The 24,662-nt window shown below is 48.0% G+C and overlaps 1 protein-coding gene across 3 annotated transcripts in view; it reads left to right on the forward strand.

The window, feature by feature from the left end:
• The window catches only part of LOC147628999 (ribonucleoside-diphosphate reductase subunit beta), a 142,139-nt gene that overhangs the window by 107,998 nt on the left and 9,479 nt on the right, over positions 1-24,662 (forward strand). For all 3 annotated transcript variants that reach the window (XM_086812201.1, XM_086812203.1, XM_086812202.1), the window contains exons 12-19: positions 4,923-4,994; positions 5,188-5,253; positions 10,844-10,961; positions 11,108-11,204; positions 11,342-11,498; positions 11,620-11,668; positions 11,750-11,832; positions 11,923-12,149. In XM_086812201.1, coding sequence (XP_086668327.1) covers positions 4,923-4,994; positions 5,188-5,253; positions 10,844-10,961; positions 11,108-11,204; positions 11,342-11,498; positions 11,620-11,668; positions 11,750-11,832; positions 11,923-12,149 — 869 coding nt within the window. The remainder of the gene's footprint in view (positions 1-4,922; positions 4,995-5,187; positions 5,254-10,843; positions 10,962-11,107; positions 11,205-11,341; positions 11,499-11,619; positions 11,669-11,749; positions 11,833-11,922; positions 12,150-24,662) is intronic.

Consider the following 24,662-nt stretch of genomic DNA (forward strand, 5'->3'; position numbering starts at 1 on the left):
ACCAAGCTGACGGACTCCTGCTCGAGCATGGCGGGGTCCAGTGATCTCAAAAAACTCCCAGTCACTCTATCACCAAGCTGCGTCCACTGAGAGGCCTGACGACGATAGTAAAACTCATGTCTCTGCTCCTCTACCTCTCTAACCTCCTGGCGTGCCTGGCTCAGTTGTGACGCCACCCACTCACATGCAGGCTGCTGCTCCTGAAGGCGCTGTAGCGAAGCAAGCTGCGTCTCAGCCGATGCTCCCGCTCGCGAATCTCTCCCAGCCGTGTCAAAGCTGCAGCGTGCAAAAAAGAGCTAAGCTCGATGAGACCCTGGGCACACTGGCCTGCTGCATCCTGGTCAGAGCACTGACTATCATGCCAGATCCTCTCAATGTCCTCAGCGAGACTGGGATTTGTAAGTACCCTCTCTGGGATCCTCAACTGCAAGCTGGGCTCCCGTGTCCTCTCCTCCAATGTCAAGATAACTGGCGAATGATCTGAAAATGAGGTGCCAGCGAGAATGCCGACGGAGCCCCCTCGCTCCCCTAACCAGTCGCCCACATAAATTAGTCCCTCCCTGCCGGCGATCCGACCGAGAGAAACTAAGACTGTCCTGAGAGCGGGAGAAGGCCCCATGTTGCCATGCATCAGTGATCCTCAGTGACATGCAAAACCGGTCCCAAGCTGCAAGCTCTGTGCCGTGCACTGTAACATGACTGCCTCCCACCCTATCGGCCGGGTCCTCAAGCATGTTGAAGTCTCCCCCAACACACCAATGTGCGGCCTCTGGCAATGCATCCGTAACCTGGGTCCAGAACTCTGCTCTGGCACTAGCATGATTGGGCGCATAGACGTTGAGCACGCCCAATAGCTCATCATGCATCCTCAGAATGACGTACTGTGCTCTACCAGGCACAATGATCCCTCGATCCACAATGCATACATCTGCAATGACCATGCATACTCCTCCCTGTCCACCCAGAGGACCAAATCCTGCAGACCAAAAGGTGTCCCATCTACCAGGCATCACCGAACCATATCTCCGGATCCTGCTCTCACCCAAGTGGTGCTCCTGCATCATCAAAATATCAATGCTGCCACCACCAGGCATCTCTGAAGCTCCTGCCTCAAGCAACCACGATAGCGTATAAAATGTGCTCCGCCAAGGCCCTGTACATTCCATGAGATGATCCTCATGGATGACCTGCTGAGGTGGATGCTGTCTCAGCCGTACGGCGGGCCTTCGCCAGCGGCTTGGATGGAGAGTAGTCCCCATCCGAGCGGCTGCGAATCTGCCCACCCGGTGTACTGCAAGAATCACGGATCAAGCGCCAGTGGCTGTGGCCCATGGCGACTGCCTCCCGCTCTGACAGAGCAACCTCGTGTATACATACATATCCAGGGTCGCGTGCCAAGTCTGCCACTATGCGAACGACCAAATGTCGAATCCCTGAGGCATCCACACTCCCGGGATCCAAGAAAAAGTGAGCCAAGTCCCATAGTCGGCCTATCACATCTGTCACCTCCAGATCGCTCACATGATGAGAAAACTCAACTGCCTGAGTCTTCAAAGTGCTAAGAGCGAGCTCTAGAGTCCACTCCCGGTCGCAAGGGCCACATAGAGGGAACGAGAAGGCCACCGCTGAATCAAGTGCCTCCTCCCCGCGGGCCGGAGGTATCACTACATGAACTCGGATGGGTGCTGGCTCATGGGGGCCCTCTGCTCCAAAAAAACGTGTGAAGGCGTAATCAAAAGCCTCGAGCGCTCTCTAATGCCGAGGCGACTCAGCCGACTGCGGATAGATGATATCCGTGAAGTCCGAATCGGCATGGTAGGCCTCCTCTGTGGTGCTCGAGCAAGGTCGGTGCTCAGCGCCCTCCGGACTGCAGGTGAACGCCAGGGGACTGCCAGGGCCTCCCGGGAAGGTGAGGCGGGCCGGGGGGGGGGAGGAGGGGGGGGCGAGGGGGGTGGAGAGGGAGCCGCTGCCGAAACCGGAGCGGGGACGGGAGGAGGCGAAGGTGGGAGCGGGGCGGTGGGAGGGGACGGGGGTGGGGGGGGTGAAGGAGGGGGTGCTGGCATCTCCTGGTCCTCAGTCGTCGCCACAGGGATCTCCTCCTGGAGAGGAGCAAAGCTGTTCCTCACGGGAACCCAGTGAGGCTGAGACTGTGGCTGCTGCTGCAGCGGTCTCTGAGCGTGCTGCTGCTGCGGCTGTCTCCCTCGGCGGTGCCCTTGTCCAGGCTGCCACTCCGAGGTCTCTGTGGCCTGAGCAGGTGTCCCGTAGGCAGCCTGCCTAGCCGCATCTGTGGGCGGGCCATCAGGGGCCTGCTGCTGTGGTGAGGGTCGGGGTCTCTTGCGAGGGCAGGCCTTGGCCAGATGGCCGACCTGCCTGCAAATGAAGCACTGGTTCGGGAGCCCGAGAACTCCACTCTCTGATCAATCCATCCCCCCCCTATCCTAGGTAGCTGAATGACCTTAGGAAGGGAGGAGATGTCAGACACCAAAACTCTGACCGAAGGTAGCCCAGCTGCTCTGGCCACCACTGAAGCTGCTGTGGGGCCAGTCTCTAGTACCGAGCCCACCAATGCTCCTAGCCTAGAGAGGAGCGGAAGATACTCCCGGCGGAGTCCAGGGAAGCAAACTGTAACATGAAAGAGGCGCTCTCCCTGCTGAGCCGCTGCTGGGTCAAAGCCGTGCTGCCAAGGTCTGAAGAAAGCCCGAGCACCCCTGATGTCAAGGGGACTCATGGCAAGGACCTTGGCCACGCTCTGGGCGGTCTCGAACTCGATCTGGTAATGTCCACGGCCTTGTAGCTGTACGTCCGCCCACATCGGCAAGAAGGCGGGCCTGGAGAAGATCCCGGATCTCCCCTCTGCTGGGGCGAGTGCCGACTACACGGCAGATGGTGGAATGAGCCTGGAGGCGTTCCACCTCTGCGGTGAGGCTCGCTTCCTCTTTTGGCGAAAGAGAAAGCCTGATGGGCGGGCGAGGGGGCTGCGGATGAGTCCCTCTGAGGCGGGGCGGGAGGAGCCTCCATCAGAGTCTGAAGCTGTGGCGAAGGCGAGGTGAAAGCGGAGATCCTGCAAGAACCGAGCTGCACACCGAGAGGCGGAAGACGAAGGCCGGAGGAAAAAAAAAAAGGGAAAAAACCCCATAGGGGCGGAAGTCAGCAAGAAAAAAGGAGGGGGGAGGGTGAAACGGCAAAGGAGAAACCCTAGGGGGGGAGGCGGGAGCTGCGCACAAGAGGGGAGGGGTGGGGCGCTGCAGAGTGGAGGTGGGCGCGAAAGAAGGGGGGGGGGGGGGGGGCGCGAAGGTGAGGAGGGGAGGCGGGCAATGCAGCGAGGGAGGGGGGCGCAGCAGCGAAGGCAAGCGGGGGGGGGGGGGGGGGGGGGGGGGGGGGAGCAAAAAAGGCGGCGGGCAGTCAGCGAAGGAGGGGGGCGCAGAAGCGAAGCAGGCGGGGGTGACAAGGGAAGGCACGAGGAGAGAGGGGGGGCGCGAGGAGAGAGGGGGGGCGTGAGGAGAGAGGGGGGGCGCAAGGAGAGAGCAGGCAGGAAGGGCGGGGGGCGCAGGTATGCAGGCAGCGCGAAGCAGGGAGGGGGGCGGGAGCTTCAGCGAGTGCATTCAAGAACTTCCAAAAGTGCTTTTGGGCATTGTTTGTTAAGAGTGAATTCAATTCGTAGGCTATTGATATTAGTCCAACTATTTCATTGCTTTACACCAACTTAGAGCAGTTATGATGGGGTATCCGTACAGACAAAACCACTGAGTGTGCCTTTTCCATGTGCTTTAGCTCCTTTTGTTCTTCAATGTAGCTGGTTCTGTCTACACTTGCTTGAAAAGAAGATAATAAACTTTAGAAACTAAAATATTTTTTAACTGCAGGAACCCATCCGCAGCTTGGTAGGCAAATTGGTAAGGTGTGAACTCTAGAGTGGAGGGCTTGAGTTTTATCCCCATTCACCTCAGCTGTGGGACACGATCCTTCATTAGTGTATCTAGACTCTTTCCTGTGCTCCTGATGGTTGAGCTTGGAGAGGCACAACCTACTTGACTGGTTAGTAGGATCTCTTCCCGGAAAAAAAACTGCACCTACCCCACCCTCACCTTCTCATCCTGCTCGTTTGTTTTAAGAAAAGTACAAAAGAAAATCAAGCGAAGGGGGGTTCCAATTCTTGTAATCCTTCATGCGATTTAGGAAAATCAAGACAACATTTTAGATCTTAGGCACTGCTGAGTCCTCCAATGGGCTAGGATTTCAGAGCCATGCAGGCTTTTTCTGGGGGAGTTCTGGTCTGAAAGCCCATGCTGGATTGCCTGTCAACCTCATCGATCAAGGAACCCAAATGTTCTATGAGGGAAATTTGACAGATTGTGCCCTTAACGCTATTCGTGGGTAACTGTCCATACCATTACCTTGGCACAGATTCATGATTTACCCTCAAAGCACATGACTTGGCTATAGGCTCAGTAGCTTTCAAAGGCTTTCAGACATATCATGTACATACTCTTTTCTCCATCCGGTCAGATACTGCCTTCACTCTCATCTCCAGGTCTAGATTATCAGAGTTTAGCATGCAACTTCTCCCTTGCTCTTTACAATCCTTTGGCATTATTACATTGCTGAGTGGCTCTGCCAGCAAGGATTATTCATTAGGGGGTCATCTCTATGGTTTGACTTGTATACGTTTTGTTCTAGTTAGTAGATGACTTCTTTAAGATTTTTATATTGCAATGTTGTGGGAATTGATATATTGTCTTAGATTTGAGATTTCTAAATTAAAGAACAATGACAGGAATTGTATTAGATCCAACACTTGAGTAAGCCACTGTCTTAAATTCTTCAATGCGGCTTCATGCAGATGGAACTCGTTCCTAGATTTCTGCCTTCCTATAGATTCCTGTATGAGCTAATCCTTGATGGTTGTATTGTGAATTTTGCAGGCACCAAATGAACTGCTGTTATATGATCTTTTGTCTGGAAAAGCAACTGAACTTGTTGGGCATAATTGCCAGGTTTGCTACGTGCTCATGATGTGCCTAAAATATTTTTAGTTCTCGTGTAGAAGACCGTAGTTTGATGCTATTTTCACCTGCATTCTAGGAAGCACTAGCAATGTAACACAAGCAAGTTATGGTTTCTAAAGAATGATGTTTTTTGATTTCTTAGATTATAGTTTATAATTAATGGCTTGGTTGAGGTGCATAGATTCAAGCAGTTGAGTTTGCAGCAGATGGAGGACGCATTGTATCTTGTGGAAGCAATCTTGTCAAGGTGAAAGCTACCATATTGAAACATTAAAACTTTGATTTTCTGTCTTCTGAAAAGAACATGAACATTGTGATGTTTTTAAAGTACCAATGATTTGAACATTCCAAGCATTTTACTTGGCACTTCCAAGTCAAGTAAGCAGGAAGATGGAAAGCCTTAGAGATTAGGGTAGTGATCACAAACCACAGGGAAACGGAATGGGGAATTCGCAGGCCAGCAAGAATGATGGAGAAGAAATGAAATGAAATGAAATGATATATTAACGTCCTCAAAAGGCCAAAATGACCTATGAGACCAAAAAGGTTACAACAATTGGTGGATCTGATACAATGTCTGTGTAAGAAAAGCTAAAACAACTAAACAACTAACTGAAACTGAAACAACAACTATGAGGAAAAGTAAGGTACTAGGAGCTCCTAATGGATAACATCTGGGAAGGAAAACTCCAGCAACAAAGGTAAGCATCATATACATCACTATCCAAAGATGTCTCTCATCGGTCGATGGTGGATATCCTCAATGTCCTCCATGGTGAGTACTCTGACTGGACGTCTCCCATGCCATGCTAGTATGGTCCTGATCCTCTGTTGTAGTCTCCGCCGGTGTCGGGATGGGCCTCTCATCTTGGGTCGCCTGGACCGCCCCAGCTCTATAGCCCGATCCATCAGTGTACCTTTGGTGCGGCTATACTTTGGGGCTAGCTGCAATGCTTGCTGGCCTGACTGCTCAATCTCTGGTCGAAAGAAGTCTGTAATTTGCCTCTGTAGGTGTCTCTCCCTCTCAAGAGACCCTCTCTATGTATACGCAGCTCCAACAAGTATAATCCGAGGCATCTCTGATCCTGGTATCTCATGACTCTGGAAAGTGGTCCGAAACCCTCTCTGAACAGGCAGTGAAAACGGCCTTGTATCTCATAATATACTGGACAGTGACATATGTAATGTAACTTTTTCTCTGGCTCCATCTGGCACAACTGACAAATCCTGGCCTCAGCTGGTACTCCCCTGAATCTGCCAGTCTCAATCTCTATCTGGTGTGAGGATGTGCGCATCTGACCAATAGCACACCGTACCCCATGAGAAAGATGAGTATCCATGTAGCTGGGTCTAATCACAAACCCATCCTCCGTGAGCTGGAGAAGATGATCTCTATAGAAAGCCATCTTCGTACCAAGCTCATGTGTCAGCTGTATCCATGTCCTCCTAGTGTCCAGCTGAGTCAAGTCCTGCCTTATAAGTCTGGTAATCTCTGCCTGTGTGAGAGAGAGGGAGGGTGCATCCAGGGAGTACTGAAATGGAGGTAGCCTGTCCATACTAAAGCCATGCAGTTGGAACCAAGCTGTCATCTGTGCATACCAACATGATCCGTCTCCCTGTGATGCCAACTGTCGTGAAGACTCCAGGGCTAAGCGAGCATATCTGTCTCTAGGGAGAGCCCAAGTGCTATGTATAGAGGAGACTGATTGAGTGAGTGCCTCTACTACCAATGGGGGGGCAGCCATCTCTGCACGGATAATATCATGTGGTACGGAGGCCTTGGCCCCAATCATCCGGGAAATCATAGAAACCAAGGGCCTCTCCATACATCTCCATCCATCAGTGCTACCAGCTCGGCTGTGGTGATCCACTGAGGGTCCCCATATCTCCACTCCATACAGCATGGCTGAAGTGACCAAAGTGTCAAAGAGCCAGAGCTTTGTTCGAGGTTCTTGAAACTGAACTTGCGAACACATCATCTCTAGTCTCCCCAATGCTGCATAACCTGTGGTCAATCTGGTCTCCGCTGCTCTCCTCAAGGAAAATAGTGGGCCACTAAAAACCACACCAAGGTAAGTATAGCATCTGTATACTCCACTGTCTCCTGACCATATGTAAAGGTGGGTACCGACCTCCTAACCCACTGTGCTGTGGTGTTAAACACCATCACCTTGGTTTTACCAAGGTTAACAGACAATCCACTGTCCCGTGCAAATGTGTGCAATGCATCCAAATGACGCTGCATCCCCTCTGGAGAATATGAGATCAGCACAATATCATCAGCATACAATAACAGCGGAATCCATGTCCCTGCTAGGTGTGCTCCTCTTTTACCCTCCCGCTCTACATAGTCCGAAACCTCATCCACATACATCCCAAATAAGGTGGGAGAAAGGGGGCAGCCCTGTTTCACCCCAATAGTGGAGTGAACCATCTCAGATATACCCTGAGTAGTACGTACCTGCCCCACAATTGTCATGTATAAAGCCATGATTCCCCAAATCAGCTATGTGGGCACTCCCATCTCCTCTAGTCTGTGCATCAGTTTGGCTCTCGGTATTGTGTCAAAAGCTTTGCGGAAATCCACAAAGCAACAATAAATCCTCCTGCCATATAATTTGCCCTCCTCAATAATAGCTCTGAGTGTCAAGATATGGTCAAGAGTGGAGAAACCTCTCCTGAACCCTGCCTGCCCTGATGCACGTATGCCCTCTCTCTCTGCCCATCTACTCAACTCTTGCTCAAGAATAGATGCATATAATCTAGCCAATGTGTGACCAATCATGATGGTACGATAATTCCCAAGAAGCATGGGATCCCTTGACTTGAAGATAGGCACAATCGTGGACATATTCCAAGTCTCAGGAAAACCCTCACACATGGCTCGGTTAAACATCATAGCAATAAGCTCTGCAAGCATATCTATGGCATGAATAAAGTGCTCTGCTACCAAACCATCACGATCATATGCTCTCCCAGTCCTCATCCTGTCAATAGCTTTCCTTACCATCTCAGCAGTAAAGAAAGCACATGTCTCTGGGCATGGCTCCGATGGGTCTGAGAGGGCGGCTGTCGTGGTGCTGTGTACAGGGATGCTGCATGCTCACCCCAAATCTCTGTGGAGGTAATGGCTGGTGATGGTGAATGCTCATGGAATAGTCTCCGTGCCTCGCCTGAGTCTTGACTCATAAATAAGTGATACAAATCCCTCTCTAACTGAGCAAGATAAGCCCTCTTCTTCCGTCGCACTAGGCGCCGGAAGGTAATCCGTGACTGTCTGTGAGTGGTAACACCCATGAGCACCTCTCTCTGTAATCTGATCCTCATCTCTTTGCACTCCTCATCATACCAGCTGTTCTGGGGCATGTTCCCAGATCGTCTGTGTAGGCTGACTATGGGGATATGCCTCTGATGCTGCAGCATGAAGCATCTCTATCAATATTTGAGTGAGCTCATCTAATGGCCATCCCGGCTCCTTGGCACATAAGCGTTTGTATATCTCATCCGTGTGTCAGTCTCCCTCGTAAAGGTATAACGAGTGTGTGTGGAGACCTGTCCCAAATGGAGCGGTGCTGAACTGAAATGTGAGAGTGAAGGACAAGATAGCATGATCCACTGCTACTCCAACCGGCCTAGTGCCTACCATAAAATCCTGAAAAGAGGAGGGAATGAGACTGGGCTGAGCCATAACATAGTCCACTATACTAGCACCATGCCGATGTGGAAAGCTAGTGAAACCGCCCGCTGTCGTGAATCTCTGTAGGCCATTCAGGATGGCCAATCCATGTGCAGTCCCCATGTCTATCAAATACCGCCCATACACTGTATGTTCCTCATCCTGTGAGAGTCTAGATAGGCCCATATCCCTAACATCAAGCTCCCTCAACATCTCCTTTGAGGTATCATAAAATACTGTCTGGTTATGGGCGGTCCTGGCATTGAAGTCCCCCAAGAGAATGATGTCACGATCCGAAGTAGGATCTCTAACAGCACAAAACTTTAAAACTCAAATTGCATAACAACAGACATAGAGAAGAATGTTGTATTACTGAAGTGATACAATAGATGGCAAATCCCTACACCCGTGTGCTACTGTGAAGGGAGCTTCGATGGCTGATTTGGAACATAGTCACAAAAGAATGTGTTTCTAACTTTTGAAACCTAGAAACCTCGAAATGTTGCAACGTTTTTTAAAAAACCTCAAAACCTCTGTAGCACGGCAGTTTCGCCCAAATTTTAGGTTTCTTATTATTATTATTATTATTTGTTTTTTTTTTGGGTTTTCTTGATTTTTTTTCCATACCTTCCTGATGACCTTCCGCCTCCACTCCTTCTCCTATATCTAAAAAACCTCAAAACCTTAGTAAGGTAGTTTTGCCCAAATTTCAACTTTTGTTTTTTCTCGTTTTTTTGGGGTTTTTTTTTCTTCCATCTCCTCCTCTTCACCTTCCATCTCCTCTCTTTCTCCTTGTCTACGCTTGACCTCTGTTCCTTCCTCTTTTATTTCACTTCCTCCCCTTAACTCCCTTCTTCTTTTTCTTCCACTTCCTCTCCTTCCCCCCTCTTCTGCTCCTTGTTTCACCTCCTCCCTTTTTCCCTTCTTCTTCTCATACTATCTCCTCCTCTTCTCCTTTACTTCCTTCCCCTCTTCTTCTTCTTCCTCCTCCTACTTTCTCCCCTTTGCCATCTTCTTCTACGCAAAGATTTCACTTCCTCTCCTTCACCCTCTTCTTCTCCTTCTACCACATCACGATTCACAATACACACGTCTCTTTCTCTCTCTACACACACACACACACACACACACACACACACACACACACACACATATATAATTTTAATGAAAATCCCAAAAAACCTCTGATCTTTTTAGTGATGGTCAAAACCTTTTGAAAAAAAACCTTAGAAACCTCGAAACTTTCAAAACCTAGAAATGTTTCTTGTGACTATGATTTGGAACTACTAAGATGGAGGTTTTATGCTAGTAGAAGCTAGGGAGTAAACTTATAGTGAACGATGATTGATGAATTGTGTAGAGGGGTTGGCCATGTATCTATATAGGCCTGTATACGTGGGGTGGCTCTGATATGACCGTGTAGGTCCGCGGTCATAGTCGGTGCCACCTCGCACAGCCATCCAGGCTCATATTGGGCCCCATTCGGACTGTGCAATGTCAAGACAGGGTGTCCAAGAGTAAAGTCTGGCATGTAGCCTATTTGGCAGTGTGCCAAATCTAATCCAAGCCGTCTCTAAACCGTCTGGCTTCATAGGCCACCTTCCCATGTGTTTACGGGGACGTTAGGCACCCAGGCTGCTCAACCATGGCTACTCCTCATAATGGGGGCCGTACAAACATGAGCTAGCCCGTGCTTGGACAATACAATATGAGGGTGGAGCATTGATATCCAACAATAAAGAGTGAGCTAGGTGTAGTTAACGTAACTATGATGCATGAGGATGTGGTTGCTTTGGATGATGACTTGGGCTCTTTGGCTACAAATGGGAGTGGTGCAGAGATGCAAAAAATAGATGAGCAGGGGTTCGAGTATTCAGTGGATGCTTGGGAGAAGAGTTGCTTTAGGTAGGTGAGCATGATAAATCTTTGCTTGTTGGTGAGGTCTTATTATCCAGAATTTGGGTTTTGTGGAAGAATAGAATTTTGGCGCAATGTTTGATAGTTGACTGAGTTGAAATGTATTAAACTAAGAAGTTCATTTGTACTTTTTTGTTTGATGCTGCACACCTTTCTCACATGCTCACACATTTAAAGCTTTGTATCTGATGAGTATTGACAGATTTTGAGACTTATATTTGTTGTTGGAGTGTTATTTAAATAGATTTGGGACTCAATGACGGGGGCGTGTTTGCACACATTGGGACCAGGGCCATGGGATGAAAATGCAAGTGGTCACAGGAAGAAAATCAATGCAATGTCTGTCAACCAGAAGCAGTCTTGTAAGATTAACATGAAATTTCTATACATACTTGTAATGTATCAACTCCTTGCTTGGCATGAAAAATGTTTCCACTTTTTGTCTGCCTGTTTGTGCCACATGCACGAGAACTCTTATGAAACACAGCTGCATGCTTCTGGGGAACAGATCTTGTTGCAACAAGTGGTGGTCATGGAGACAGCCAAGTACTGCTATGGAACATCAATAGGGGAGAACTTACTTGTGATTTGAATGGAAACCTGAGGTGAAAGAGATGTGTGCTCTTGCTGTGAACACTGAAATTTAATTAGTAAAGGTTAAATCTAGTGTTTTCAAATATGGAATCACTTGTTCTGAGGTTTACTCTGATCACCTAGGCATGGTTGTTTTCCTGTTTTGCAGAAATCAATCTGCAGGTTTGCCTTGTATGGATGCATTGGAGTTTTGTGATCAAAATCTGCTTATCTGTGGAAGCGACTCTTCTGGAGGTCCTGCAATTGTGCAAATCTGGGACGTGCAAGCTCCTGAAAGTGTCACATCTTTTCCAGCAAATGATTCCGTATGTCTTTATCGGATATGCTTGAAAGTTAGGGTGTTTAGGGTTAAGGGTTTGGGTAGGCTATCATGTGTAGACCACCGTTCAACTGGTATACAACCTTCGTTAATTGTCTTTTGTGCAGTATATAACCTCCTTGAAAGCTAACCCTGCTGGAACAACTATTGCATCAGGTATCTCTCTAGCCACCTTGATGTGAGCATTTCGGCCCATATTTTGAGATTGTAAGCTAATAAGATTGTAACCCTGTGTAGGGGCTGGTGATGGCTCTGTTGCACTTTTTGACATCAGGACTTGTGGAGGCATTGTACGGTTACCTTTGGGATCAAGTTGTGAGGTGAGGCTTGGGAATGACATTGCAAAAGATGTAAGATATTTTAAACATTTGAATGATAAGATGTGCTAATTTTATCAAGTTTTAGTGTAGATCACGTCTGTGTCTTTTAGCTCATGCGGAACATTCCTTCAAGCTTCAAGTACTGCAAATAAGACTATCGTGTGGGATATACGCATGCTACCTATGGATCCTGGACCAAGACCTATTGAGTGTCCTCTTCAATTGGCTGATAGTGTATCACGTAAGATCAGAGCTTTGCATTGCCTAAGTCATGGCACTCCAATGCCCACGTCAGAGAATGCTGGCCAAATGCCTGGGTAAACAGCTTATTAAGCACTTTAAGTTACCATTTTATGTTTAATATGAAATAGTTTATATGCTTAATATGTATCTTTTTGATGTCAGTGGTTGCTAAAAGAGTAAAGAGTCTGGTAGATCTTTTATTTTTTATTTCTTGAGAGAAAAAAGAGAAAATATATCAAAAGCTAAAACTTAGTTAAATAGGTTTACTCCAGAAAGTTATGGAGTGTTGAGCATAAAAGATTTGCAACACAAGGTGCTGGTATCACAGCTTAACAAATTTCCACCCACAATAAAGGGTCAAAACCACAGCTAGAGAGTATCTATGATAAAAAAGATTACATGTCAGACATAAACTGTAAACTGAAAAAGGAGCCCAGCTGTAGATTCAGAGGTCATCACCAACCTTCTTTACTTTCTTAAGATAATTCTGGGCAGCAACAGTTCTTGCCATGTAACCCAGCAACTCATAGCCCCTGTCCTGCACCTCCTGAACCTGTTCTTGATACTGCTGTGCCAACTGCATGATGGTTTCAGCTAGCCTGTGCTCTTGGAATGAAGTCTGATCACATCCTGACTGGCCTTGAGCTTGTGAAAGGCATCAACCGCTTGCAGAGCTTTCAGCTGAAGACAGAATTCCGCTCCAAAAAATAAAAGAGGGTCAATATGAACATTGTCACACAATTGATTTTTTTGGCTCTGAATTCGAGCTGGCTCCCATGTCGCCCTCGGAGTGCCCACCCCCTCTTCCCTAACCTCCCTCTCTCTCCCCCTCCCCCCCTCCCGGTTCTCCCTGTTATGCCCCTCCCTCTCGCTTACTCGTCGTCCTGCCCCCCCTGAGCGCAGCCCTCCCCTTCCGCCCCTTCAGTGTGCAGCCCATCCCCGTCCCTCTGCCCCACTCGCCCTCCTTTCGCCCTTTCCCTGCCTTCACGCAGCCCCCCCTCCTACTGCTCCCTCCTCTGCGCAGCCCTTTTCCTGCCCCTCCTTGCTTTCCTCTTCTTCACCTCCCGCTTCCCTGAGCTCTCCTGCCTCTCCCCCCCTAGCTTTTTGCCCCCGTTCTGGTCTGCTCCTGGGGCTCCCCCTTGATGTTGATTTGGTATTGGACTTCAATTTCGGAGGACTACATGGCATCTTCCCATACCAAAACCATCCTCCATTGCCAATTATCTGACAGAGATGTCCAGTTCTTCTTGACCGACATTTCCTCTTTGCAAACTCGTTGGTAGCGGACTGGCCAGGGGTGCGTTTTGGGACCTCCTGCCAAGCCTCTTTATTCAGCGACCAGGAATGGATCTCTGACATGGAGTTCCTGGGGACAGCTACATCCTGCCTTGGCAGACCGGGTCCTACTGCAGAGCCCCATCGCTTTACGCAGTGTTCATGCCACTCAATGGCACCACGGCTTCTCTAGAGTACTGCAACCTCCTTCATGCACTTGGCAGTACCCTTGGACCCTGGACCACAACTTCGATGGACGCCAGGGCAGTGGGTCTCCCATCCATCAGCCTTACCCCATCCATCAGCCGTGTTCCTCTGGATATCTCACCTCAACGGCTCTCGTCGGGTGGAGTATCTGAACTCCCCGGGAGTGTTTCATTTTCCATCAGATGGGCCATCTCAGAAGGACCTGCCCACGTCGGCGGGGTCGACTGCCCCAAGGTGACACTGCTCCGGACCACTCCTCAGGCTAGGGCGACCAGTTAGGAGACCCTCCTGCCCGTGAGTGTGGTGCTGCCGCCTGCCCCTGCCAGGTGTCCAAGGATGCTCCTCACCTCTCTGCAGTGGGCTTGGCGAACCTTATGGCTGAGATGGCAGACTGCCTGTCGGCCTTGGTGACACAAATGCGCCAGGCGATCTGAACAGAAGTCACCTGGCATGGGTCCTGGCATCGGCCTTGAGGTAACAGTTCTCGCTGAGAATGGTTACTCACATTTACCCCAGGATCTAGATGCCAGGTCATTGGCAGATCCAGTGGCGGGCGAGCTGGCCTCCACTTCTGCCCTAGTGGGGCCTTTCTCTTCAGAGGCTCCTTCCTAGAACGCGGAGGGCCCACAGTCTCAAGTGCCTCCAGGTAGCCTTTCGGTGGGGGCCCAGTTTTCCTCGTCACCACCCAAACGTCCCCTCTACATTGGCTTCTCGCCGTCAGCCCCACCCTCCCCCTTCCCCACCAACCACCCCCCTCCATCCTCTCCTCCACGTGCTCTCTCTCTCTCTCTCTCTCTCTCTCTCTCCTCCCCCCCCTCCTTTTCTCTCTGCCACCCTCAGCCTCGCGTCTTCAATCCCACCAATCTCCCGCAGCGCCTGATCCTGTGTGTCAAGTTTGCGTTTGACGACTAGTGCAGCACTACTCTAGCCCGGTGGACATGATCATTGCTGCTTTGCCGATAGCAGCAGCCGTCGGATCATGGGCACCAAGTGGACTACTCCTGGTGCCTGCCGATGGAGTTGAGCTCCTTCTCTGAGATGGTGGCTCCTCTCAGTTTTTGTGTGATCCTTCATCACTCTCGTCCCACGCCTTTGGATGTGGGAGACGTGGTCCTCTCCTTCCCTTTGAGCGTCGCTCTGATTGCAATTGGGACTGTGACTCGGTTGCCTCGGCCACATGCAGGATCGGGCTATTGACTTCTCTCACCATTTCGGCGACCTTTGCCTGACTAACATGATTAGGCAATGTTTGCTGCTGGCCAGGATGGAGCTAGATAGCTCCGGCTGCAGGATGGAGAACAGATCCATAGGGTCCATGGGGACGGAAGGGGTTGAGATGCATCTTTTCGTCTTCCTCTACGTCAGCTTCTCTGTGACCTAGGATTACAGGTACCTTGACTGTGAGGAGCTTCACCACCAGTCCCCTCTCAGCCCTGCCGGGGCAGAGTGAGCCTATCTGGATGGGTGGATTTGCGCCACTTGGAGTGTCTCCATACTCAGACGGACTGTGACTACTCGCCCCTCCAAACCAGTTTTGAAAGCCTTGCGGGACTCGAGCCGAGTCCACAGCCTCTCCTCGTAATCATGCAGATAACATCTTGGAACGTCCAAGGCCTTGGGAGCACCCATTACCGCTGACAGAAGATGGTTATTTGGGAGGAGCTCAAGTGAGCTTTGGTGGGTGGCTACATCAGCATTCTAATCGTTGAGGAGAATCATCTCACAGTGGGGCATGGTTGACGCTGTGAGAAGATTCTCTTGGGGTGCAGCAATGTCACCATTTGGCCACCCAAATGGTTCACTCTTGCTTTCACACTATGTACATATTGGATTTGTGTCCATGGCTTATGGAATATGCCTATGCAGGTGATTGACACATGTCATGCTGTATAGTTGGATATGATATTACGCTGGGACTTGATGTTATCATGCCCGGAATATCTGGAGGACTTGGCTTTCCGCTGGGACTTGTGCCTTTGTGTACATGCCCGGAAACGCCTGGAGGACTTGGCTTTCCGCTGGGACTTGTGCCTTTGTGTACATGCCCAGAAACGCCTGGAGGATTGGCTTTCCACTGGGTCTAGTATTGCGTATACTTGCCTGGAAACGCCTGGTCTTATATGGTTTCATGAACGGAAATTGCTCATGCCAATGCTGCATTGCATAGCATCTTTATGTGCTTGCCTGCAAATGAAATTGCATGCTATTTTCATGCCTGCATGACCTATGTGTAGTTCCGGGTAAGGGGACGCCCGCCCGTGAACCGTGTGTGTGAAACTGTCTGCTGACATGGTTGTGTGGCATGTGAACAGGTGGTAAGTATTTCTCGATCTAGGCTCAAATAGCCCTTAGGACTTACCCAATATTTATAAGTGAGTGCGTTCCCATTTCATTAAAGTTTGGGCGCCCAAAAGTCACTTATAAATTATGACCTCTTCCAAGTTCACACTCACTGAAGTCCCGAGGCGGACAAGACTCAATGTCCAGGACCTGATCCTCCCCTTTTACTCATAAATGGGCATCTTCCCATGTCCCTTCACCTGATTGGACACCAATTCACTTACTTATTAAGAGAAATTCGTGTTTTCTCTTCATGAGGATTTTTGGAGGCTGAAAACTCTGTTTTTCCACCATTTCTCTCCATTTCCAAGCTCTCCATAGCCATACCCAACTTGCTAGGGTGTTTTCCAAGCTTCCAAGAGTGTTTCCAAGTGCTAATCACTCTCCTACTCACTCCCAATGACTGAAATTCAGCAAAACAGCTCTCATTTTTGCTGTAATTTCTGGTCTTTTTGCTGGAAACCCTAATTTCAGCCTTCCTTTCTCAAGTTGAACCATAGGGGAAGCTTTCCCAAGGTTCCCTTCATCCTCTTGAAGACTTTTGTCGCGAAGGATTGCGGCAAATCGAAGATATCAACACTTCTAAAGCTTCCAACGCGAAGGCTTCCGCTTGCAACAACTTCTATGAAGACTGGTAAGATAATTGGACAATGTATTGTCATTACTTACTCAGTAGAAGGGCAGGACTCCTTGTTTAGCCGCCCTGTGTAGTATTTCTCTTGTCCTATGTGCTCTTGAAGATGTTGCTACCAATGGTAGAGAATATGGGCACTGAAGTCGGGCCGGGCATCAAGGCAGCTCCTTGGTGATCTACATCAACATACCATTGTTTTCTAAATGCTGAATTTCATATGCATTGGCATGGAGGATTTGGCAATGGATGCCCGTGAAGCTATGTATTGAATTTCTCCAATAGTAATACAATTTACTCAAGGGAGGGGTCGGCCGTTCCGGCTCATTGTGTGCCTCTTGTCAATTCAGCAATTTACTTCTTGTATTTGAGCAAGTGTCCTTCAAATCTTAGTGTATTCAAGTGTATTGATTAGCATTGTGTTCAACCAAGTCACATTGGTATCAGAGCATACGGTTCTCTTTCACTTCTATCGTGAGAGACGATCACCGTGAACACTAGCTATCTCTACACTTAGAACTTTATGGACAGCCATACAATGAATGTTGGAGATGCTAATACAAGAGGCAGGGACAATGAAATGCATGCCTCCAATGCTTTACAGGATGAGCAAACTCATGTGGTGCACTATAGGGAACATGAATATGTGGGACAGCCGTCTCGTGGCAATGAGAAGATGCAAGAAGAAGAGTCGATAGTCTTGAGGGCTGAACTTACTCGTATGGAGGCTCTTCTCCAAGCACAACAAGAAGAATTGAATCTCTATCGCCGCGAGGATCCATTGGTACATGACCGTTTGAAGACCAAGAAAGCTGAATCTTATATGGATCATGCAATGGCAATGATTGCTCAAGAGTTGCACATGCAACCAAGGGATGCAGCACGTGCATACTTGGCTCGTACCGAGGATGCCTATGCAGAAAAGGCAACCATCCCACATGTCTTGGAATCCCCACAAGTGCCCGAACAAGAAGTTATGTCTAAGAGGATGAATCTCCATGCTATGGGAGAGGAACAATCAGTGACTTCACGCCATGCAGGAATATCTCATGTAGCCCGTGAAGGATACAATGTTTATGGCAGTGGTCAAAATGTATGTCAAATGCCATTGTTGGCTGAAAATGTACATGCACAACACATGCAACATGGGCTGCAATTTTCTGTTGGTGCAGGTATTCCGCGTATCTCTCATACCACTCATGCCTTCGAGTGTGCTCGTGAGGGAGAAGTTATGGCTGAAAATGTATCAATGCGGGCCAGCTATGCCTCATGCTTACAGGGCACATGTATCTATGCCTTATGCATCACCTTTTGGTCCAAAAATGATGCCAGTCACAGGAGCTGTCCCAATGGACAAACATGGGGGAAAACATGTTGAGATGCACACACATGCATCAAAGTCTCGTGACTTCAAAGCCGGAGACAAATCTGTGAAGTTTGACACATATCATGGAGAATATGATGCATCAAAGGCACTTGCTTTTATTGCCCAGTTTGATATTGCTTTCAGTGATGAGGATTTCACTCAGAAATCCATGATCCGGCATGTAAGCATGTTCATGAAAGGCACTGTTGCCCATTGGTGGCTCACGGAGAAACTCTCACCGAATCCCGTTAGATCATGGGAAGAGTTCAAGGAGAGGTTCTATGCTCAATTCTTGCCTCCCAATGCATTGAATGAGATAACAATGAAGTGGGATTGGGTAAAGCAAAATGAGGGCGAATCGGTAAATGCATATGTACAAAAGTTTTGGAAAGTGCTCTTGGAGGTGTCTCCATTTATGCATGTCACCGAGGCGGAAAGGAAGAGAAGGTTTCAATCGGGATTGCATCCCGTGTACAAAGCGGGATTACAAATGTATCCTGGTCATACCTTACACCAATTAATCGCGCAGCCGCCACCGCCACCGAGCAATTGGAAGTCAAATTGAGTCGATCCAATAAGGCTAAACCCTCATTTCAAGGCAAAGAGAGGGCTGTCCAAAACCTGCAAAATGATGGACAGCCACCTAAAAGGGACCAAAACCAAGCCAAATCAGGTCCAAAAGCTGAAAATAAGTTTGCTAACAAGCGCCCTTATAAGCCGGCAAACTTTGGTCTTAGTGCTGAGAAGAAGGAGCAATATATGCGTGAAGGCAAATGCTTTACTTGTGGCAGCACTGAGCACATGGCAAGAGCATGCCCAAATAAGAAGAACAAAGCTGAAAATGCTAATGTACCGAAGCCTAATGTGCATATGGTTCCGGATGTGCAGGGCAACACTTCACATGATAGCAAAGATAGGGTTGTATGTAAAGCTTGGGGACAGCTCAAAGATCAACCCGCTTTGTTCATGTTTGATGATTGTGCATCGGAGAATTTCATATTCACTCAGATGGCAGCTGCTTTGGGTATTGAAGTGGAGGACATGGGTCCTCAAATTGAAGCAGGGGCTGCCTTTGTTGGTCGAGAAGTGCAGGTCATGCCTATTTTTGGCAAGTTGCGCATACACATTCAAGGCTATGTGGATCATGAGGATTTTCTTGTGGCGCCTTTGAATGGCTGTGATGTATTGCTTGGAAAGCCTAGGCATACACGTATTGATCCGTGCAAGGCTTACAAGACTAACAGGATCACCTTCATACATAAAGGCCGAGAACATGTAATTGATGCTGGTGAAGAGGGTGATACCATTCCCCTTGTATCTCATGTACAAATTAAGAAAGTAATGAAAAAGAGTATTTTTGCGTACTTGATTTTTGTACGAGATCATGTTGAGAAAAATAATGTACATGTAAACACTCTTAGTAATGATAGGCTGAAATTTTTGCAAGAGCACAATGATTGTTTTGCTGATGAGTTACCAAATGAGTTACCACCTGCACGACCAGAAGATCATCGCATTGATGTTGTGCCAGGTAGCTCACCACCTAATAGGCCAGCCTATCGTGTAAGTGCATCCCAAAAAGAGGAGATCATGAAGCAAGTGAATGAGCTTCTTGCGAAGGGTTTGGTTCAGCCAAGCTCTTCCCCATATTGTTCACCCGTCCTCTTGGTTCAAAAGAAGGATGGATCCTTTCGTATGTGTGTGGATTATAGAGCTTTGAATAAGCTTACCATCAAGAATCGGTTCCCGATTCCACGCATAGACGACATCCTTGACAAGTTGGATGGATCGGCATGCTTTAGCCGAATTGATCTCAAGATTGGATATCATCAAGTGCGTGTAGTGCCTGAGGATGTACACAAAACTGCTTTCAGGACAGCATTTGGGCTTTATGAGTATCTTGTTATGCCTTTTGGTCTTACAAATGTCCCGGCTACATTCAATAGAATGATGGATCGCATATTCCGTGGGTACAGGAAATTTACAGGTGTCTTCTTTGATGACATACTAGTCTTCTCGAAGACCGAAGAAGAGCATAAAGCTCATTTGGCTATTGTTTTTGAAGAGCTCCATATGCATAAACTCTTCATAAATGCAAAGAAGAGTGAGTTCTTCTTGTCAGAGATACATTATCTTGGGCATATTGTGTCCAAAGATGGAGTGCGGATGGATCCTGCAAAGATTGATGCAATTCGGAATTGGCCCGAATTGAGTTCAGTGCATGAGATCCGTAGTTTTCTTGGATTATGCTCTTACTACCGCCGGTTCATTCGGCACTTTGCATGGATTGCTTCTCCTTTGCATGATTTGACAAAGAAGAAGGCCGTGTTCAAATGGACTAATGTAGAGAGAGATGCATTCCTCAAATTGAAAGATGCAACTACTCATGGTCCAGTGTTGATCGTTCCGGATTTGCAAAAGCCTTTTTGTGTGGAATGTGATGCATCTGGAAATTGCATAGGGGCTGTCCTTAATCAAGAGGGACATGCCGTGGCTTATGAGAGTCGTAGATTGCATGATGCAGAGCTATCTCTCGGCATTTATGAGAAAGAGCTCTTGGCTGTAATTCATGCACTTACTATATGGAAACATTACCTTCTTGGGGCTGATTTCACTGTGAAGACAGATCACCAGAGTTTGAGGTATTTTCTTACTCAAACTAAATTGTCAGAGAAGCATATGAGGATGGCCAATTTCCTCTCTATGTTTCATTTTCAGATCTTGCACACCCCGGGAAAGAAGAATGTAGTGGCCGATGCATTGTCACGAAAGCCGTATGTAGCAGCTATCTCGGTTGCCTCTCATGGGGACTTGTCTACCATGCGTGATTTGTATCATACGGATGCTGATTTTGCCACTATTTGGGCCGATTTGATGGCTGGTCATGCACATGCCTCATATGTGATCAAAGAGGGTTATCTCATTGAAAGTTAATTGCCTATGTGTGGTGTCTAACATGAGGCAAAAGGTTTTGGATGAGTGCCATGCTCCTCCATATGCTGGTCATAGAGGCATAATGCCTACTACGCACATGATTGAGCGGTATTTCTTTTGGCCAGGTATGCGGAAGGACATAGAGGCACATGTACGTGCATGTATCACCTGTCAAAAGGTCAAATTTGATAGGCAAAAGGCACCAGGTTTGCTTCAGCCATTGCCTATTCCCACGCAGCCATGGGAAAGCATTACAATGGATTTCATTATGGACTTGCCACGTACCCAACAGGGTAATGATGCAATTTGGACAATTGTGGATAGGTTTAGCAAGCAAGCTCATTTCTTGCCGGTCAAAAAGACCATCAAAGCTGAGCATATGGTTAAAATATATCTTGCACAAGTGTTCAAACATCATGGAATGCCGAAGTCCATTGTGGGGGATAGAGATCCCGGGACTACAAGTCTCTTTTGGCGGGCCTTATTTGATAATATGGGTACCAAATTGGACTTCTCATCAGCTTATCACCCTCAAACGGATGGGCAAAGTGAGGCTGCAAATTCAGCCGTGTTGGATCTCTTGAAATGTTATGTGGCGGATCAGAAGTCTTCTTAGGAGAAGTACTTACCGCTTGTGGAATTTGCATACAACAACACGGTGCATGCATCTACGGGAAAGGCCCCGTTTGAGATTGTTTATGGTAAGGTGGTTTTGCCACCCATCCTTCGCACAAAGGATGAGATATTTGCAGCTGATGAGTATGTAAGAGACTTGGATATTGCTTTTGCTCAGGTGCGGACAGCCATTGCAAGGTCACAAGACAAGCATAAAAAGGCTGCCGACAAGCATAGAAGGCAATTGGATGTTAAAGAGAATGATTGGGTATTGCTGAAATTTGAGAAAGCAAGACTTGCAAAGAGGCCTGGCAAAGAGGGTGCATATCCTAACCTTGCAACTAGGTACTATGGACCTTTTCGAGTGATCGAGAAGATCAATGAAGTGGCTTTCAGATTGGCATTACCTAGTCATTGGTACATACACAATGCTTTTCATGTGAGTCTCCTTCGCAAGTATGTAGGGCCGGAGCCCAGTGAAATGGTCATTGAGGATCCACCAGAAGTGGATGAGCTTGAGGAGATCTTGCAGCCAGAGCAGATTGTGTATCACAAGGAACGCAAGCTTGCTGCAGGCAAAGTTGTGAGGCGTTACCTTGTGAAGTTTAAGAACTATCTTCCCATTGATGCTAAATGGGTAGATGAAGAGTTCTTCAAAGATTGCCCGCATGTGCTTCAGACATATTTGGATGCATTTCAGTTGCGGACAACTGTTTAGAAGCGGGGGGGAATGTCACCATTTGGCCACCCAAATGGTTCACTCTTGCTTTCACACTATGTACATATTGGATTGGTGTCCATGGCTTATGGAATATGCCTATGCAGGTGATTGACACGTGTCATGCTGTATAGTTGGATATGATATTACGCTGGGACTTGATGTTATCATGCCCGGAATATCTGGAGGACTTGGCTTTCCGCTGGGACTTGTGCCTTTGTGTACATGCCCGGAAACGCCTGGAGGACTTGGCTTTCCGCTCGGACTTGTGCCTTTGTATACATGCCCGGAAACGCGTGGAGGATTGGCTTTCCACTGGGTCTAGTATTGCGTATACTTGCCTGGAAACGCCTGGTATTATATGGTTTCATGAACGGAAATTGCTCATGCCAATGCTGCATTGCATAGCATCTTTATGTGCTTGCCTGCAAATGAAATTGCATGCTGTTTTCATGCCTGCATGACCTATGTGTAGTTCCGGGTAAGGGGACGCCCGCCCGTGAACCCTGTGTGTGAAACTGTCTGCTGACATGGTTGTGTGGCATGTGAACAGGTGGTAAGTATTTCTCGATCTAGGCTCAAATAGCCCTTAGGACTTAGCCAATATTTATAAGTGAGTGTGTTCCCATTTCATTAAAGTTTGGGCGCCCAAAAGTCACTTATAAATTATGACCTCTTCCAAGTTCACACTCACTGAAGTCCCGAGGCGGACAAGACTCAATGTCCAGGACCTGATCCTCCCCTTTTACTCATAAATGGGCATCTTCCCATGTCCCTTCACCTGATTGGACACCAATTCACTTACTTATTAAGAGAAATTCGTGTTTTCTCTTCATGAGGATTTTTGGAGGCTGAAAACTCTGTTTTTCCACCATTTCTCTCCATTTCCAAGCTCTCCATAGCCATACCCAACTTGCTAGGGTGTTTTCCAAGCTTCCAAGAGTGTTTCCAAGTGCTAATCACTCTCCTACTCACTCCCAATGACTGAAATTCAGCAAAACAGCTCTCATTTTTGCTGTAATTTCTGGTCTTTTTGCTGAAAACCCTAATTTCAGCCTTCCTTTCTCAAGTTGAACCATAGGGGAAGCTTTCCCAAGGTTCCCTTCATCCTCTTGAAGACTTTTGTCGCAAAGGATTGCGGCAAATCGAAGATAACAAACACTTCTAAAGCTTCCAACACGAAGGCTTTCGCTTGCAACAACTTCTATGAAGACTGGTAAGGTAATTGGACAATGTATTGTCATTACTTACTCAGTAGAAGGGCAGGACTCCTTGTTTAGCCGCCCTGTGTAGTATTTCTCTTGTCCTATGTGCTCTTGAAGATGTTGCTACCAATGGTAGAGAATATGGGCACTGAAGTCGGGCCGGGCATCAAGGCAGCTCCTTGGTGATCTACATCGACATACCATTGTTTTCTAAATGCTGAATTTCATATGCATTGGCATGGAGGATTTGGCAATGGATGCCCGTGAAGCTATGTATTGAATTTCTCCAATAGTAATACAATTTACTCAAGGGAGGGGTCGGCCGTTCCGGCTCATTGTGTGCCTCTTGTCAATTCAGCAATTTACTTCTTGTATTTGAGCAAGTGTCCTTCAAATCTTAGTGTATTCAAGTGTATTGATTAGATTGTGTTCAACCAAGTCACAGCTACGCTTTTTAGTGTCCCACTGTGGGTCCCCAGGAGAACCAGCGCGGAGTGTGCATCTCTGTAAGTGGCCAGCTTCTGGCCCAGGTGGTGGATCCTGGCATCACTACTGAACGTGCACAGTGAGGGAATTTTAACATGATTGAGTCCACAGAGGACTAGAGTGGTGGCAGTCAGGACACCACAGTGATGGGCATCGAGGGTGCATCTCTGGAGTTGATCTTTACCATTCAGGCCAGGATGCTTGGCTCGTCCCAGAGTTCGACCACACTGCGGGCAGTCTTTTTTCTCCAGATCCGACCGTTGGAGATATGGCCAGGTTGAACCGGTTTTATGTTCGATGAGTGGGCTTGTGATCGCGGCGGCTTAGTTAGCATTTTGGCAGGCTGATCATGCCGCCATCATCATCCATCTGGGCAATCTGTGGAGTCAAAACCACCAGTAGCTGCTCGTATCCTGGATTGCCTCATCCAAAAACCCAGAAATTTGCCAGTGTGTTGAGGAAGCGTGGGAGGCTTATGCTTTTCAACCTGGCACCTCTGCCCTTGTGCTGTCTAGGAGGTCAGTCAACTTTTGCAGTTGGCTGCCTAGGAGAGACTCCAGGCTTTCGATGAGCAGGAGAGAGGCCTTTGTTGCAGCCTTGCCTCTCTTCAGCGTCTTGGGGAGAAAATTGCAGACAGTCCCTGGATCGGCGCACAGATGGCAGCTGCCTGCACGTCGCTGAGGAGATTGGAGTACAGGTACCATGCAAGAGCTTCCTTCTGGACCCAGGCCAGGGATAATCACAGGTAATATTTTTGCGATCACAGGGCCACACCATCGGCAGGACGGTGTGTGCAGCCTTAGAGGACTA

The sequence above is a fragment of the Cibotium barometz genome, chromosome 18 (genome assembly GCF_041138505.1).
Source record: "Cibotium barometz isolate CiBa-2024 chromosome 18, ASM4113850v1, whole genome shotgun sequence".
NCBI classification, from domain to species: domain Eukaryota; kingdom Viridiplantae; phylum Streptophyta; class Polypodiopsida; order Cyatheales; family Cibotiaceae; genus Cibotium; species Cibotium barometz.